General features: G+C 42.2%; 2 protein-coding genes across 4 annotated transcripts; one reads left to right on the top strand and one right to left on the bottom strand.

Moving 5' to 3' along the window:
* The first annotated feature begins 780 nt into the window (after window positions 1-780).
* LOC147151125 (Y-box-binding protein 2-A-like) lies at window positions 781-5,035 on the top strand. The gene is made up of 10 exons (XM_086057518.1): window positions 781-1,014; window positions 2,063-2,126; window positions 2,205-2,238; window positions 2,304-2,393; window positions 3,059-3,286; window positions 3,720-3,802; window positions 3,871-4,051; window positions 4,145-4,258; window positions 4,341-4,417; window positions 4,516-5,035. The coding sequence occupies exons 1-9, from the start codon at window positions 930-932 to the stop codon at window positions 4,377-4,379; spliced, it is 918 nt and encodes a 305-aa protein (XP_085913644.1). The 5' UTR covers window positions 781-929; the 3' UTR covers window positions 4,380-4,417; window positions 4,516-5,035.
* On the bottom strand, window positions 5,023-12,684 carry LOC147151124 (solute carrier family 2, facilitated glucose transporter member 4-like). 3 transcript variants are annotated; one of them, XM_086057496.1, is made up of 11 exons: window positions 12,508-12,684; window positions 11,274-11,369; window positions 10,821-10,981; window positions 9,406-9,530; window positions 9,213-9,328; window positions 8,965-9,127; window positions 8,122-8,309; window positions 7,954-8,058; window positions 7,094-7,195; window positions 6,812-7,015; window positions 5,023-6,114 (listed from the first exon to the last, which is right to left on the bottom strand). In XM_086057496.1, exons 1-11 carry the CDS (start codon window positions 12,538-12,540, stop codon window positions 5,896-5,898), a joined length of 1,512 nt encoding a protein of 503 aa, XP_085913622.1. In that variant the 5' UTR covers window positions 12,541-12,684; the 3' UTR covers window positions 5,023-5,895. The 3 variants fall into 3 exon arrangements, with proteins under 3 accessions (XP_085913622.1, XP_085913613.1, XP_085913630.1); XM_086057487.1 differs by having other exon boundaries at window positions 6,812-7,195; XM_086057504.1 differs by lacking the exons at window positions 10,821-10,981; window positions 11,274-11,369; window positions 12,508-12,684 and adding an exon at window positions 9,962-10,806 and having other exon boundaries at window positions 9,406-9,584.
* Between the last annotated feature and the right edge of the window lie 3,397 nt (window positions 12,685-16,081).

The raw sequence follows: 16,081 nt of genomic DNA, 5'->3' as shown, positions 1-16,081 counted from the left end.
TGAATGTTGAAAAGTTACAGTCTCAAGGCACATTTTTCGTCAGAAAAATCTGAATTGAACGAGATTAAAGTAGCGCCAATGTGTGAAAAAAGTGTAACAACAAGAATGAAGTGGTTTTTTTTTTAACATTTAAAATAGTAGTAGCATTATGAGAATACAGTTGTAATTATATGCTAAAAAACATTGTAACATTACAAGAATAAAATCGCTATTTTTCATTCAACAAGTGGTAATATAAGAATAAAATGCTAATTTTACACGGACTAAGTGGGAAAACTGCAAGAATAAAGTTCTTGTTTTACATTGAAAAGAAGCGGTAACATTACGTGACACTAGTCATTATTTTAGGGGAAAAAAAGATAGTGTTGCAAGAGTAAAGTTGTAATTTTATGCTTAAAAGTCACAACATGAGAATAAAGCAGAAATTTTACATTTTGGAAACGTGATATGAGAAAAGTCGTATTTTTACATTAAATTGTTTTTTGGTGAGAGTAGCTGTAGGCTAATTGTACAAGAATACATAAATCTAATAATTACTCCAACAATTTACACGGATGAAAATGGGACCACCCCATGTCACAAAGGACAGGTGCTGAACTCCTAAAGTTTTATTTATTTTATTCATTTTCATTTTAAAAGTAGATAACTTCTTTTGACACACTGATGTTGGTTAAGTAGAATAAAATATATATTTTTTAATGTTTAAAGTTTAAAAAAAAAAAAGAGTTTATCTGCACATCCGCTGACTATCAGCCAAAATCCCGCCCTTGTGCTCGTTCCGCCAATCAGAAACCGACTTCCGTCCGGTGGCCCCGGGCTACGCCTGGATAAAAACCTGAGCAGGTGGATGCCGGGCCCAAGTACTTTCGATCGGGGCCCGAACCGCGGAAACGGAACGAGGAGCCACAGCCAGCAAACTGACAGCGAGCATGACCGACGTCGACGTCGAGGCGCAGAGCGCTCCACCTTCGGCCCCCGTGGAAGATAAGCCACAAGAGGAGAGGAAAGTCTTAGGTGAATCGCGGGCGTACATGTGACTCAAAAAAAGTGTGTGTTGATTGACTAATCACGGCGTAAGTGAACTCACCTGCGCAGCCATTTTTGTAGTCCTATTGCCATGTGTGTTTGTGAGAAAATGGAGGCTCTGCAGTCTGAGTGATTGCCATTTGGCCTACATATAGTTGTGTGCGTGTGCTCAGATAATCTCCGGTGTAATTGACACGACCGAAATTATACTTAAATGTGTGTGAATGTGTACAAGTACTGTTTATTTGGTATTTTGAGGATTTAAAAGATGCTTAGTGAAGCAGGATTGGTCCTACGCCGGGGCTAGGATGTGCTATAGCCCCGTCAGAAATCTGTGTAGCCCCAGTTTAGACTGCATTTTAGTCTAATCATTGAAGCATTTTATTTGATATTTTAAAATACATTTATATATTTTTTTTCAGCCCTCCAATTTGTCTGCCACACACCACTTTAGCCCGTGGAGAAAAAATAATAATAATCCTGGAGCTATCCTTGTTGTGAAGTCAATGGAAGGGAATAATTCACAACCGGTGTTTGATCCGTGAACATTTTCAAGGTTGTTTGTTTGGTCGCCTTTCTGTGGCTCTTCAAGTCTCTCTGTATCTTTGTAGCAACTTCTGTTTGAAGCCTTGTACTGCTGATTGATTGTGAGGATGTTGTCTTGGGCTCAAGATGTCAAAATGTGAACAGTGCATGATGAAGATGACTGTTTGAAGTCTAAAATTGAGAACCACTGATTTGTATTTGTTAGGATTGTGCTTGATTTAAAAATAGGACCGAGGATGAAAAAAATTAAAGCCAGTTTTAAAAATGGATGACTTAATGCTTTTTTTATTTTTATGACATTGTAGCCCTTCCCAGTGACCTTGTGTGCACTTGATTACAAAGTCTTACTGTTAATGATTCTCATGAACACGTCAGACTCAATGGGACATTCCCAAGTAAAATCTTTGCTACAGTGCTAGTTAGCAATATTAGCATTATGTGTGATTGTTTTGTCACCTATGTTTTTAATCAAACGCTTACATTGCCTCAGCCACCTTGGTACAAGGGACAGTGAAGTGGTTCAACGTACGTAATGGATACGGCTTCATAAACAGGTATGTTATTCATTTCTTTGGTACATATGATCAGTGAATTAGAAGTAGAATTGACAGATTTTGTTTTCCTTTCCTCAGGAATGATACCAAGGAAGATGTGTTTGTTCATCAGGTAAAGTGAGACCAACGTTTGGCGGCAGCCGATGTCTTTCGGTCACGTTTGTTGTCTTTTCTCAGACTGCAATCAAGAAAAACAACCCGAGGAAGTTTCTCCGGAGTGTTGGCGATGGCGAAGTGGTTGAGTTTGATGTGATCGAAGCTGTCAAGGTAAATTAAAGCCATGTTGTCTTTTTTTTTTTTTTTTTTTTTAATATATCATGTATAACAGGAAATAAGAAATTGATTGAGCAAAAAAGCAAGTATAGAAAATAACTTTAAGAGGAAAAATGAATTGGAGAAAAGAATGAGGAGTTTGAATCCGTTTTTTTTAAACTGGACGAATCTTAAGACTTGTTTATAGTCTTTGTGTGAATAAAATTATTCTTCATACAATTTTAAAAAGTAGTTTATCTATCTTTGAAATAATTTGTATAAATAGGTTGAGTTTTTGAAGATTTTGAAAATTGTGTTTTACATCAGTGTTAAAAGCATCCCTGACCATAATGACAAAGAAGTCTAAAAATACATCCAATGACTTCTACTACTAAAACACAGTTAGAAATACATAATTTTTCCAAATTAAAAATCTTGTTTTCAGTGGCACCCATGTTTTTGTGTGCAATGCGTTATGGGATGATGACGTGATATGCTTGCTGAGCGAAGCAAAACAATTGCAAACTACTACTAGCATCTGCAAAAAGGATTATTCACGTTCCGCATGCGACGGCCAAAAACACCAACGCGTGTAACCATGTTACGCCACTACCCAGAATGCATTGCGTGAGGACTTCAAATTTGTGAAAGGACTGCTTGTTTGCGACTTCCTCCCCCAGGGTTCCGAAGCGGCTAACGTGACAGGCCCCGGCGGGGTGCCGGTCAAGGGCAGCCGTTATGCGCCCAACAAGCGGCGATTCCGGCGACGGTTCTTCCCGCGGCCCGGGGACAAGCCGGCGGACGCCCAGACCCCCGGCGGCGGCGGTGACGAGGAGGGGCACGGCGACGACGACGACGGCAGACCCCAGCAGCGGCAAAGGCCTCGCCGACCGCGCCCGCAGCCAAATGTAAAATGACGGCTGGAAATGTTGACTAGGCTGTCTTGGCACTTTCTTTACACCCCGCCCCATTGTGCTACATGTTATCATATTCGCTAGTAGTAATCAAAAGTAATATGATTATTTTGGTAATTGAAATCACGATTTCAGTGGTAATTGTTTTTTTGGTACAAAACAAGGAAATGTTTAAACATAGAGACAAATACATTTCTTTGAAACACTATAATTCTGAAAGTTCCTTTTGGACCAAACAAAATTTTAAAAAAGGTGTAAGGTTGCCTTAAGTGATCTTGATATAAATGCAAATTAATAATAATCGTTTTTTTACGATTATGCCAATTCTGTAATCGTGGAGTATAATTGAATTTTGAGTAATTGCGCAGCCCTTGCTAGTCACATGTTAGCTTTCTTTTTTTTTTTTTTTTTTTTTTTTTTTTCTCAGGGTGAAACTGTCGAGCCAAAAGCCACAGAAGGAGATCAAACACAAAGACCACCACGACGTCGGTTCTGGCGACCATATCGGCGGTAATGTTGCATGTTTTTATTTTTGTCCACTGATTTTATTGATGCCGTATTTACGTCGCCGGTTCCAGACCTTTCCGTCCGCGGCCCGCTTCAGCCCAGCCCAAGGAGGAAGATCAGAATCAGCAGCAGGCGAGCGCGCCCGAGGAGCAACGGGAATCGTCCGAAAACAACGCAGACTCCACAGACGGCCAGAAGCAGCGGCAACGCCAGCCCCGACACCGCCGGCAGAGGAACTCGGAGTCATCCAAAGTGAGCTAGCGGCTATTAAACGCCCTGTTCGGTTAGGGTTTTTTTGTTTTTTGTTTTTTTTTTCACACGGGAATTGCTTCCGCTCTGTCGCAGAACGGTACGGAGAAGTCTGCCTCGGAACCCGGTACCCCTCCTCAGACGTCTAAGGGAGAATTGAAAGCCAAATCCCCCAAGGGCTCTGTTAAGACCTCACCAATATCACCAGAGGTAAGGCCCCAAGTAAACCACCGTTCATTATTGAGGGTGAAAGTTTTATTTATTTTTTTATTTTTTTAACCTTGACTTGCAGCAGGCCGCCGACACAAGTGTCCCGGCACCGACGGAGTGACACTTGGGAGCGGACAGTCGAGGGACCCTTGGGAAGAGGTGGGAATTAACCTTTCAGTACAGTTCTACATGCATGCCAATAGCTTTGGCAAATTTATGGCTAACATATTTCCCCCTAACCGTTTTCGTCTTGAAAGGTCCACGGGTTGAAGGACTGGCCCTATTTGAGAACGCACGTCTCCCCTCCTTGCAATTTCCCCCCCCCCCAAAAAAAAACCTGCGTCACCCCTCGGAACGCCTCTGCCCCGCCCCCACCTTACTCCATAGGCAGGAAGGACACAGCTGTGTATTTTCATCTTAAGGGGCGTAAAGGGAAATGGATCAGAAAATGCTTGGTCCAATTCCCTATTTAAAAAAAGAACAACTTTTCTTTAAATTGATGCATCAAGTAGTTACCACAGGAACTAGCCTTGATTTTTATTTAACTTTTTAATTTAGTTGAAGAGGGGAGAACAAAGCAGGCGCATTTACGGGGCTGGGATTAGTTACCACCTAACAATTCTTAAAGGTTCCCTTCGTTACCCTCCTTTGAGGGTTAATTGTTAATGGAAAGACTTTGTTTTACTTGTGAATGTTTTTTTTGTTTTTGTTTCATGGAGGGGAATATGTGCAATGTGAAAAAAATCAATGTGAATAAAACAATGTTTGCAATTCTGAGGATTCAGTCCTGTTTTTATTTACGTCATTGGGGTAGGAAATGTACACAAACGTCACACTTTAAAATTTCATATCTACACACGAGGTATTAATGGAATAGGTTTTGTATTAATCAGTAGGAAAAGACTCCAAAAGCCCAACTGGCTATGAAATATTGACAAAGGATGTGCATTTGGCTGAATTTCCCTGATTGGAAAGTTCGGGCAGAAACTCATTTGCAATTCAGCATTGGCCGGCTGACCTTGTACGTGTTTAAAATTGGGCAATGATCCAACAAAATGTCAAAGCCGACTTTGTATTTGACTGGCTGGAGTTGTGCATTTCTGATTTCAAACTGTCCGCACGATGACAAAAATGCAAATTCATTTTTTGTGGTATTTTTTTTTGTAGTTTGGCATCACTCGTCTAGTCGTTTAAAATTGGTTAGCTATTGCCAGGATTTTAACAAGTCAAACGTCGCCCGCACGCTATCACAAAAAGGCTTCCTTTAGTAATTTTTATGTATTTAAAAATTATCGTGATCGAACTAAAACTAAGTTTGTCACAGTGCCTGCACGAGTTGTACCTTTTCAGGCTTTGCGTTATCAAACTTCGCCCACACGCTATGATGAAAGTAATCACGTTTTTGTCATTTTAAATTTAAATCGGACATGGAGTTCCTGTTTCGAGGACCTGAAGTTTTATTTTTAATTCTAATAGCCACTGAGATGTCATTAAAGTGCAAAAATTCCAGTGTGTGGAATTAGAAGTAAATATGTGCATTATGTATTCCTTGGAAAAAAGTGTTAAAATGGTTTTGTCCAAACACAACGCAAATTTATAAATACAACAAAAGCCCTCCAATTTCATCTTGGAAAATGTCAGTTATTGCTTTCGTCCCCAAAGTAGTCCAGTTCTGTGCCGGTTTTGTTGAGCTCCATGTCCATGTCCATCATTGCATCGGCCGAGGCGTGGTGGAAGTTGGCGGAAATCTGGTCGAAGGTCTTGCCCCTCGTCTCTGGCACGCGGAAGAAGGTGAAGATGAGGAAGAAGAGCAGCAGCGCGGCGAAGATCAGGAACACGTACGGGCCGCACAGCTCCTGGGGGGCGGGGGGGAAAAAAAAATGAGTTGATCGTGATGTGGTTACCCCTCATGATCCAAATCATACCACATCGTGAGCATCTAATGTAAGGATTCTTTGTTTTGGACGGGCACGTGTTATGCTCTGGGTCATGAGGGGTTCCTTTTCATAGATGTGTGATGTGGTATGCTTTGGATCGTGAGCTGTTCCTTGTTGACCTGTCAAAATCGTTGGATCATCAAGGGTTCCTTTCAATGGATGTTGCCTGATGTATGTGTTGCATCATGATTTCTTCCTTTTGACAAAGGACATGATGTGGTATGCTTTGGATAATCTTTTCCTTTTGACGTGTATGATGTGGTATGCTTTGGATCATTTGTTCCTTTTTATTGATGACAATGTGGTATGCTTTGGCTCATGAGTTCATGACCTGTTTTCCAAGGTGACATGATGTGGTATGCTTTGGATCATGGGGGATTCCTTTTGATAAACAACATGTGATGTATATGCTTTGGATCTTGATTTCTTCCTTTGGACAGATGACATGATGTGGTTTGCTTTGGATAATCTGTTCCTTTTGACAGGTATGATGTGGTATGCTTTGGATCATGATGTGTTCCTTTTGACAAATGACATGATGTGGTATGCTTTGGATCATGATCTGTTTTTTTTTGGGGGGGGCTGAAAGGTTTTGGGGTGGTGGGGGCGTACTCACAGCAACGTACTGGAAGCCCATGCCAATGACGAAGTTAGCGGTCCAGTTTGAGCATCCCGCCACAGCCATAGCGGCCGGCCTGGGGCCCTGCGAGAACAGCTCCGCGACAAAGAACCAAGGGATTGGACCCGGACCGACCTCGAAGAAGGCCACAAAGCCGAAGATGGACAACATGCTGACGTAGCTCATGGCGGGGACGGTGTCCTGTGAAGAGAGGGAAGAACAAGCGTCAGGCAAACAGCCTGCGCCGCTCCGGACGGAACGCTGGGGTGGGTAACTGACCAATAAGCTGAGAGCTACGGTCATGATCACAGCGCAGACGCACATGCCGCCCAGTCCCAGCATGTGGAGCGTCCTCCTGCCCATCCGCTCAACTAGGAAGAGCTGTCAAGAAGTTGCTGTTAATTCCTGGCAAATCTGGAAAGTATTCACAGTGCTCCACTTTTTCCCCATGACTGTATTCCACAATGGATTGAATGTTTTCCTCAAAATTCTACACCCAACATGCCATCATGACAATGTAAAAAAAAGTTAGACGTATTAAATATAAAAAACTAGGGCTGTGTTGATACTGCAGGTCAATTCCAATCACTTCATGGACACATGTGTTTTCGTTATATGAACGACTACATTAAAAGAACAGATTTAACAAAAGAAAATCCAAATTGGACATCATACCCTGCAGTGTGAACGTAGCCCAAGAAATCACATTGCAAGCATTTTAAAATAAAATCCCCCCTTTAAAATAATTGACTAAAAATGGAGTTGAACCAATATTTTTTCCTACTCGATTCTGATTTCATAAGTTATCCATCGATTTGTTGCATAGACAGTATGTAATATGAGATGATCATACATTTATGTGGATTGACAGATACACTTTTGTCCCAATCCGATATGGATCCCGATACTTGGGTTGCGATCCGATACGTATTACCATACTTAAATATTAAAAATATATCTATTTTAAAAAATGGAGATCGAGTGCTAAACTTGTGGCCTTAAAAAAAAAAAAAAAAAAACTACTGTTGCCAAAGTTTCTTCAATTTTGGAGTAACGCTTTCCAACAACATGAGGGAAAAAGTGAAGCGCTCTGAATGCATTGCAGTCTTTAATGAAAATGAGGAACTGTTCCGACTGACCGAGACCACGGTGAAAGCACAGTTCACCACTCCGGCTCCGATTGTGGCGTAAACTGGACTTTGGACTCCGGCCTTGGTGAAGATGCTGGTGGAGTAGTAGAAAATCTGCACGGCAGCGGGAGAAAAACATCACTGCTGGCTTTTGCTCACGTGCTGCTGACGGCTTACCGCGTTGATCCCGGAGAGCTGCTGGGAGAGCTGGAGCAGGATGGAAATGACCATCGGTTGGCGGTGCAGCGGCGAGCGGAACAGCTCCGGGATGGACACCTTTCGCTCCATGTCCATCCTCCTCTTCTCCTCTTTCATCTCCGCCAGCAGGTCGCCCACCTCCTGTCGGCCCGTCAACCTCCTCAGGCCTGCAAAGCCGACGGGAACGTGGTTTAAACTTTTTTGTTGTTGTTGCTCAACCAGATTTGTTTGTTTACTTGAAATGGGAACGCTTTCATTTTGGTATTTTATCGCAGCAAACCCCCAAACATTCTTTGCAATAATATGTTCTATGCGCCTTCACTCGTGTAAACATGGCAATCTGATTAATATTACGTTTGTGGAATTTGAGCAGAAAAATCCACCTGTTTTTAGCCATCTCAAGGAGCGGCCATTTTGTCACTTTAGTCTACTGAAAATGACATTGCAGTTACTCAGGGCTCGGGTATCAACCAATCACGGCTCACCTGTTTTCTGAAACTAAGCCATGATAGGTTGTTACCTGAGCCCTAAGTAACTATGATGTCATTTTCAGTCGACAGAAGTGACAAAATGGCCGCCCCCTGAGATGGCTAAAAAACGGGTGGATTTTACTGCTTAGCTTATATGCCACAAACGCAATATTGATCAGAATGCCATGTTTCGACTAGTGGGCCTATAGAACATACTCTTGCAAAGAATTTTCTGGGGTTGAGTTAAAATGTACTGATTATTTCCTCAGCCCCCCTATTTATCAGTCAAGCCCCCTCCACCATTGAGCCGGTCGAGAAAAAAAAAAATTCTGTATCCTTGGGCGCGGCTCACCTCTCTTGGCGTGGTGCTCCTGACATCGGACGATGTAGAGAAAGCGGGGGCTCTCGGGGCAGAAAGGCAGCAGCGCCATCTGGAGGACAGTTGGCAGCACTGTCAGCCCCATCAACACAGGCCACAGCTCCTCACCTCCCAGCAGCTGCTCCAGCCCCAGAATCTGAACAAAGGCGCCTTAAAATCAGTGACTGTTCCACGGCCGTCCTTCATCGGAAAAATCGCCACGTGGTCGTCAGCCGTCCCACCTGCGCCAAGAGAATCCCTGTGACGATGCCCAGTTGGTGCAGCGTGCCCAGCGCCCCGCGCAGACTGGTGGGCGCGATCTCGCCCACGTACATGGGGGTCAAGCCGGACGCCAGCCCTGGGGGCCAACCAAGAGGAGTGGCGTCAAACACGGCGCGTCGGAAGAAAAGCGCGACCTTGCGGCGAGGCGCTCACCGCAGTAGGCGCCGATGACAAAGCGTCCAAGGATCATCATTTCGAAGGAGCGACACAGCTTGGACAGGCCCATCAGGCTCCCGCCCACGAAGGCCAGCAGGTTGTTGATGAGCATGGCTTTTCTCCTGCAACCAGGTACTTTGGATTTATCAACTTTTTGACAAAATTGGACTTTGTCCGCGGCACGGTGGTCGACTGGTTAGCACGTCCGCCTCACAGTTCAGAGGTCGTGGGTTCGATCCCAGCTCCGGCCTCCCTGTGTGGAGTTTGCATGTTCTCCCCGTGCCTGCGTGGGTTTTCTCCGGGTACTCCGGTTTCCTCCCACATTCCAAAAACATGCATGGTAAGTTGATTGGACTCTCTAAAAAAAAAAATTGCCCCTAGGTGTGATTGTGAGTGCGGATGTTTGTCTTTGTGTGCCCTGCGATTGGCTGGCAACCAATTCAGGGTGTCCCCCGCCCACTGCCCAAAGACAGCTGGGATAGGCTCCAGCACGCCCCGCGACCCTTGTGAGGATAAGCGGTACAGATAATGGATGGATGGATGGACTTTGTCCAGGATCCGACATTAATGGTGGCCCAATGGCCCTGGGCCAGTACCTTACAGATCCTGCCCTGACGGGGCCATTACAAATTTCATAAATGAATATGATGATAACAACGCATTCTTGGTTTGTACAATTTTTTTTTTCTATTGAAATTGTGTTTTGTTATAGTATATTCGATGTATAGTATTTTACACTGCCAAAAAAACATTAAATTTAAAGCAACTACTGGTAACTATACAGAAGTAATATTTTCATAAAGTCTTAAATTGAAAGTCAACCCAAACATATTTTTTTTCAAGAATATGTTCCCAGCAGTCCCACTAGTTGAAACACGGCATTCTGATTAATGTTGCGTTAAAGCAGCAAAATGCACCCGTTTTTAGGCATCTCTGGGGGCGGCCATTTTGTCTTCTGTCGACTGAAAATGACATCACAACTGCTCACAACGACCAATCAGGACTGAGCTGTTTTCTGAATCTGAAACGTTTGGGTTGACTTCCGCTTTAAAAAAAGAAGTCAACCCAAACATATTTTTTTCAAGAATATGTTCTATGCAATCCCACTAGTTGAAACAAGGCATTCTGATAAACATTGCATTTGTGGAATAAGAATGAATCCACCCGTTTTTAGCCATCTCTGGGCCTGAGCCATTTTGTCACTTCTGTCTGTCTGACTGAAAAAGGACATCACAACTGCTCAGGGCTCAGGTAACGACCAATCACGACTGACCTGTTTTCTGAAGCTGAGCCGCCAGCCCGCGTTAGTCTACCGAATTTTCCAACATCGGGTTATGGAGTTACAGCACACACCACGCAGGATTTACGCCGGCCGGCGGGGCAAGTCAAGTCTCAAGTCGTGCCTCCCTTACCTGCCCAGCCACTCGGAAACAAAGCCGACGCAGAATGAGGACAGCATGCCTCCGATGGAGAAGATTGCCACGGACAGGGACCACAGGGATGTGAGGGTCCCCGCCGGGATGGCTTGTCCGTAGCGGTGCACCCATGTGGCGTTGTAGTCCTCCTCGATGATCTGAGCGTACGACGACAACAAGTCACGAGCTGGCGCTCGCTGTGCGCCGGGGCCTGTGTTCAACATAAATATCTCGGCCCCTATTTTGGTTTTGCTTGTCAGCTGGTGTTTGCGTGACGCTCAAGGTGAAACGGGTCACATGACTCGGCAGTTACAGCCACCGGGTTTAACCTCGGTTTGTTGAATGGCGAATTGTCATTTCCGAGCGTTTTAGTTCGGCAGCAATCATATGCATAACTTAATTGATCTGACTGGAATGAAATCCAATCGAATTCGGCACGCCTGCTAGTACCTTCTGAGGTGCATTGATGACACCGATGTTGTATCCAAACTCCAGTGATCCCAGTACAGCAGTGAACACAGATAGGGCGAGGGTTCCAGTCACCGTCTGCAACACACACACACACACGCTAATATTGACATATATAAATATAACCCAGATATTCCCATCAGGCCACAATACAGGCACCTGTTTCCACGGTGACAGACTTGGGAACTTCCCACCACTCTCTGATATGTTTTAGTTAAATGGGACCTCCCACAAAGTCAAACATATAATAATAACAATAACAACAATGATAATGTTAATAGTTAATCATTTACTCATTCGGACAGTGAGCTTCCATCGTATTAAAAAACAAAATCCCCCAATATTTTTTTCATTATGTCATATACAGGAAAAGAAATCGTCCCTTAATTATACATCAATTTACAGTATCAATAATAACACAAATATAATAATAAACATAGTCTTAAATGATTTTTAAAATTAATATCGTTTATCAATACTAAAGAAATACTGGTAAAATAAAACTAAAACGGAGGTACGTTTGTATGTTTTAAAATGTGAAAATAAATGCTTAACAATTTGAAAAAAGTAACAAACCAAAAAAAAACCCTCATGAGGATGAGGTGGATGGTTAACTAAATAGCATGAATATTGATATATAGTAAAAAGCTTTTAGGAAAATAGTTTTTACATTGTTATTCGTTATCCAATTAAAGTACACACCACTAGGGTTCTATTAAATATAATGTGCATTGACGTATCATAAAAATATGACTATTATGATAATCTATTTCAAAATATAAATTGCTTATGTTTACTCTGGCTAAACTGATATTTTGTGTTTTAGAAAAATATTAAATATTTAAAAAATAGCAAACAATATTTTAAAAATAAAAAAAGAATAGTTCTACAAAAATTTAAAAAATGTTAGTAGTATAACTATTAACCTAACCCTAAACAATTTGAAATAAAAACTAATGATATGACTATTTCTTGCTATGAGATATACACTATCTACAACTAAATCATAATAATCTTGTGGAGGCATAGACAGTCGACATTGTTTGTGCAGGAAGCAGTCAAACGAGGTGGCTTCAAGGTCAAAGCGCAGAACCAAACCAGGAGTGTTTTGTTTCTGGAAGCTTTTTCACCCAAGACACTTCAAAAACTTTTCATCCCGATGCCGATCGGCTGCTCGGCCGAAACCCTCCCGAGCACACCTCCCAAGGCCACTGACCTCTCCTCCCAGTTGCTGAAAGCCGGCCGGCATGACTTTTGGCAGCTCCGTCAAGCTCCACCCGAGAGAGAGCGCGCCCGGCAGCTCCCCTCTTGGACTTCAAGCTTGGAGACAAAACGCGATCCGATCCAAAAGGCAAACGCGGCCCCGTCCTGCCTTGCACCAACACTGTCCACTGTCCACGGCTGGCCTGTAAAGTGACACCCACCAAGTGCAACCACGGGCATGCCTCTATCCAAAGGGAGGGGGGAGGGGGGAGTTGGGTTGTTGGTGCTGGGAGTGGCGGGCGGGAATGGGCGCAAATGAAGCTTGAAGAAGGTTAAAAAAGCCAGTGAGCTTTCCGCTTTTCAGATTAAAGAGTGCTTTTATGGAAGAGGGGCTCGTCTCTCACCCCCTTGTTGCCATTGTCTGTACTTCCCACCACCCATGAATGGATTTCTATTTCAGGTTGTCCCCCGCCCCCTGCTAATGTTGTAGTCACACAACAAAGCCACAGCAGAACAGGTGGAACCTAAATTTGGAATGTGCTTTATGGTATCGAGACCTATTTCGTTAATCGATAAGGTGCGCATCTCGACACAATTTATCAATATCATGTGGTGAGCAAATAGGATAAATGGCGATATCAATAAAACCAAATCCGATTTTTCTATTGTTCAGATGTTATTTGAAAGTCTTAGAGTGATCATGTCCATAATTGATGGTGTGGTGTAGCAATACTGTTTTGAAATCTATAATGTGCAGTATATATACGGGATTTTGGTTTGTTAACTTCTCTGAACAACATCCAAACAATGTAAAAACACATTTGCTTTTATTACATGGCATTACGATGTCAATATTGCAGATTCTGGTCTATCAGTACTGTAACGAATTCAATAATCAGACGTGGTGATATCATTATTGCCGTATGGGAATCAACAAAATGTATTCCAAATGTATTGTTTTATTGATATTGATATTGTCTCTGAGTTTTCCGAACAACATCCCGAAAACTCAGAACAACAGCAAAACATTGTATTTTACGGATATCACCATGTATCGGTATTGATTTTGATACCATATCAACACACCAGATAAAATAAGGACACTAAACATCCTGAACAATGGATTAATCGAACAATGGAAAATCGCAAATGGTTTTATTGATGTTGCCATGTATCGTTATCAATTTCGATACAGTATAGAACAACACGCATTCAAATTTGGATATCGATTCCGTATTGATATCGATAAATGGTGATATCAATATTCTTTTTCACAACAGCGGCCAGGCGACATTCGTAAGTCACATGACGGTCGTCGATGTACGTTAAGAAGACATTCTTCCAAAAATATCCGCTGTGGATCATGTGATACAGACCATCCAAATCCGGCCCCTCACTTGACACTTCCCCGGTCACGTGGATGCGGGTGTGTGTTTGCATGCGCACACCATGTGGGTCAGCTGGTTTAAAATCATGCTCTGGTTAAATAGAGTGGCGTGACCCACCGGCAGGTGCTGCGCGTCGCCGTCCAATGAAGTTCGTTTGTGTGTGGCTTGTGACCCTGTACGTACAATATGTAAAATCAAATAATACAATATTTGATGTATTGTGATGTAATGTAAATGAATGTATTGAAAACATTTGTGCTCAAGGGTCAAATTTGATATTCGAATGAATGTTATGAATAAATAAACAAAAATGCTTCATTGTAATTTTTTTTTAATGTTTTTTTTTATAATCCATACTCTATATTAGGATTAGGATTTTTCCTGATGGCCTTTGAGACTTTGCTCAATTCAAGTTACACATGCCAAACAAAATTATTTGCAAAGTGAAACTGGCTTTGGTGGCTGAATTTTCTGATCCCCTACAAATGGTCATAAATGTACATGCACCGTATGTAATAATAATCATTTGTTCCAATGTGTCCACAGGGAAAAGCCCAGCATTGGCCCATGTCCCCATTTGGGGGCCCAAGACAACTTCCAGTGCGGATGGAGACGACAAAGAAATAATGTACTTACTGGTTAGTCGCGATAAAGGCGAACTTTCTACTTGGTATTTGATTTGATTTGTTTAAACATTGTACAATTTGCCTGAAGGTTCTCATTATGAAATACTGAAGAGTCAACAATGGCCTGTCACTGCTAGCAAAGGAAGAAGGGTAAGAACATGGTGAAACATTTGATTTAATTTGAAGGCGCCATTTTAGGGTCATTTGGGCCTTTTTTAGGGGTGCTTAGAATGTTTTGGCTAAGCAACATCATGAAGCCGGCCATTTTGGTTCAGAGGTACAACTTTGCATGGAATTTTATAGAAATTCTTTTGTATCCTTCTCCTAAACAAGATCCATATTGTCAGGTTTATCGTGGAGGAGGACCCAAATGCAGGAGACAAAAATCGTGTGCAATATAAAGTATTTAATGTTAAACCAAAGGCAAACAAGGTGCTGGGATAATACTAAACTAACCAAAATGTCAAAGACCCAAATAACAAGAAACAAAACAACTAAACAAACACTATGACTATGACTGGACTGGACTTTGACAAGACTTACAGAGACAGGATAGAACAGACGAACCAACCAGGGCTGAAAGAAAGCTGGCAACTAAATACAGACAAGTTAACGATACAACCAGGAACACCTGGAAAGACACAGCGGTTAGGAGGAAGCTGGTTGGCTAACACAAGGGACCGGGATGACAAGCACAGGTGGACTCAATAACTTAACGAGAGACAGACAAAGGAACACAAAGAAAAACATGAAACTACAGTCAAAAAACAAACTCAAAACACAGACCATGACACATATGATGCTGTGAAAGCTCTCTATAAGATGTGGCACCAAAAAGGTCAGGAATGGCGCCTGACGAAGAAGAAATGACACTTTATCACCTCCTCGCCCATCGTACACTTGGATGCTAATGCTAATGCTAAGTGACAGCTGTAAAACAAATCAAGAGGATTATTCCAAGTACCGGCAAGCTCACTTCTTCTCGTTTTAAAGGTCATCCAAGGCCTTGTAAACATTTGTTTTCGCTTGACATCATTTTAATGAGTAAATGCTTCAATAATGTGTAAACTACACCGAATGTTTATTTGAAAAAAATGTATTTGACCTGAAAATATCAACTTAAAACAACTTAATTACACTTAAAATGCATATTAAAAATACATTTAAAATGATTAAATGTTACAAATGAATAATGTTTTTACTTGTACATTAATATCAATGTTTGGCCGCAATTTTTTTAATGCAGTCTCCAGAAGTAACAATATCCTCTCAAGTCCTGTAGTTGCACTCCAATACTGTGCTAAATAAAGCGCCTGTGTGTGTGTAAACAGAAACCCCCGCCCTAGAATGCAAATGGTAGCGTCCCATCCGTCCAATATCACGTCTCGTGTCAAACGATAATGCAGACAAATAAATGTTTTCTTTTAATTATTATTTTTTTAAGTCACAGCAGAAATGTTCATCCTCCCCAGAATGTACCATCTGTCCTAATACTAACATCACTTGGACAAACTTCCTTGAGACCAATTTCTACTTTGCAGTTAGCTCGGACTTTGCTATCTTCTGGCATCTT

This window comes from Filicampus tigris, chromosome 2 (assembly GCF_054856515.1).
Source record: "Filicampus tigris isolate MCC_2025a chromosome 2, RoL_Ftig_1.0, whole genome shotgun sequence".
NCBI lineage: Eukaryota > Metazoa > Chordata > Actinopteri > Syngnathiformes > Syngnathidae > Filicampus > Filicampus tigris.
The sequence above is the reverse complement of the archived record's forward strand: the minus strand, read 5'-3'. Positions and strand labels throughout refer to the sequence as shown.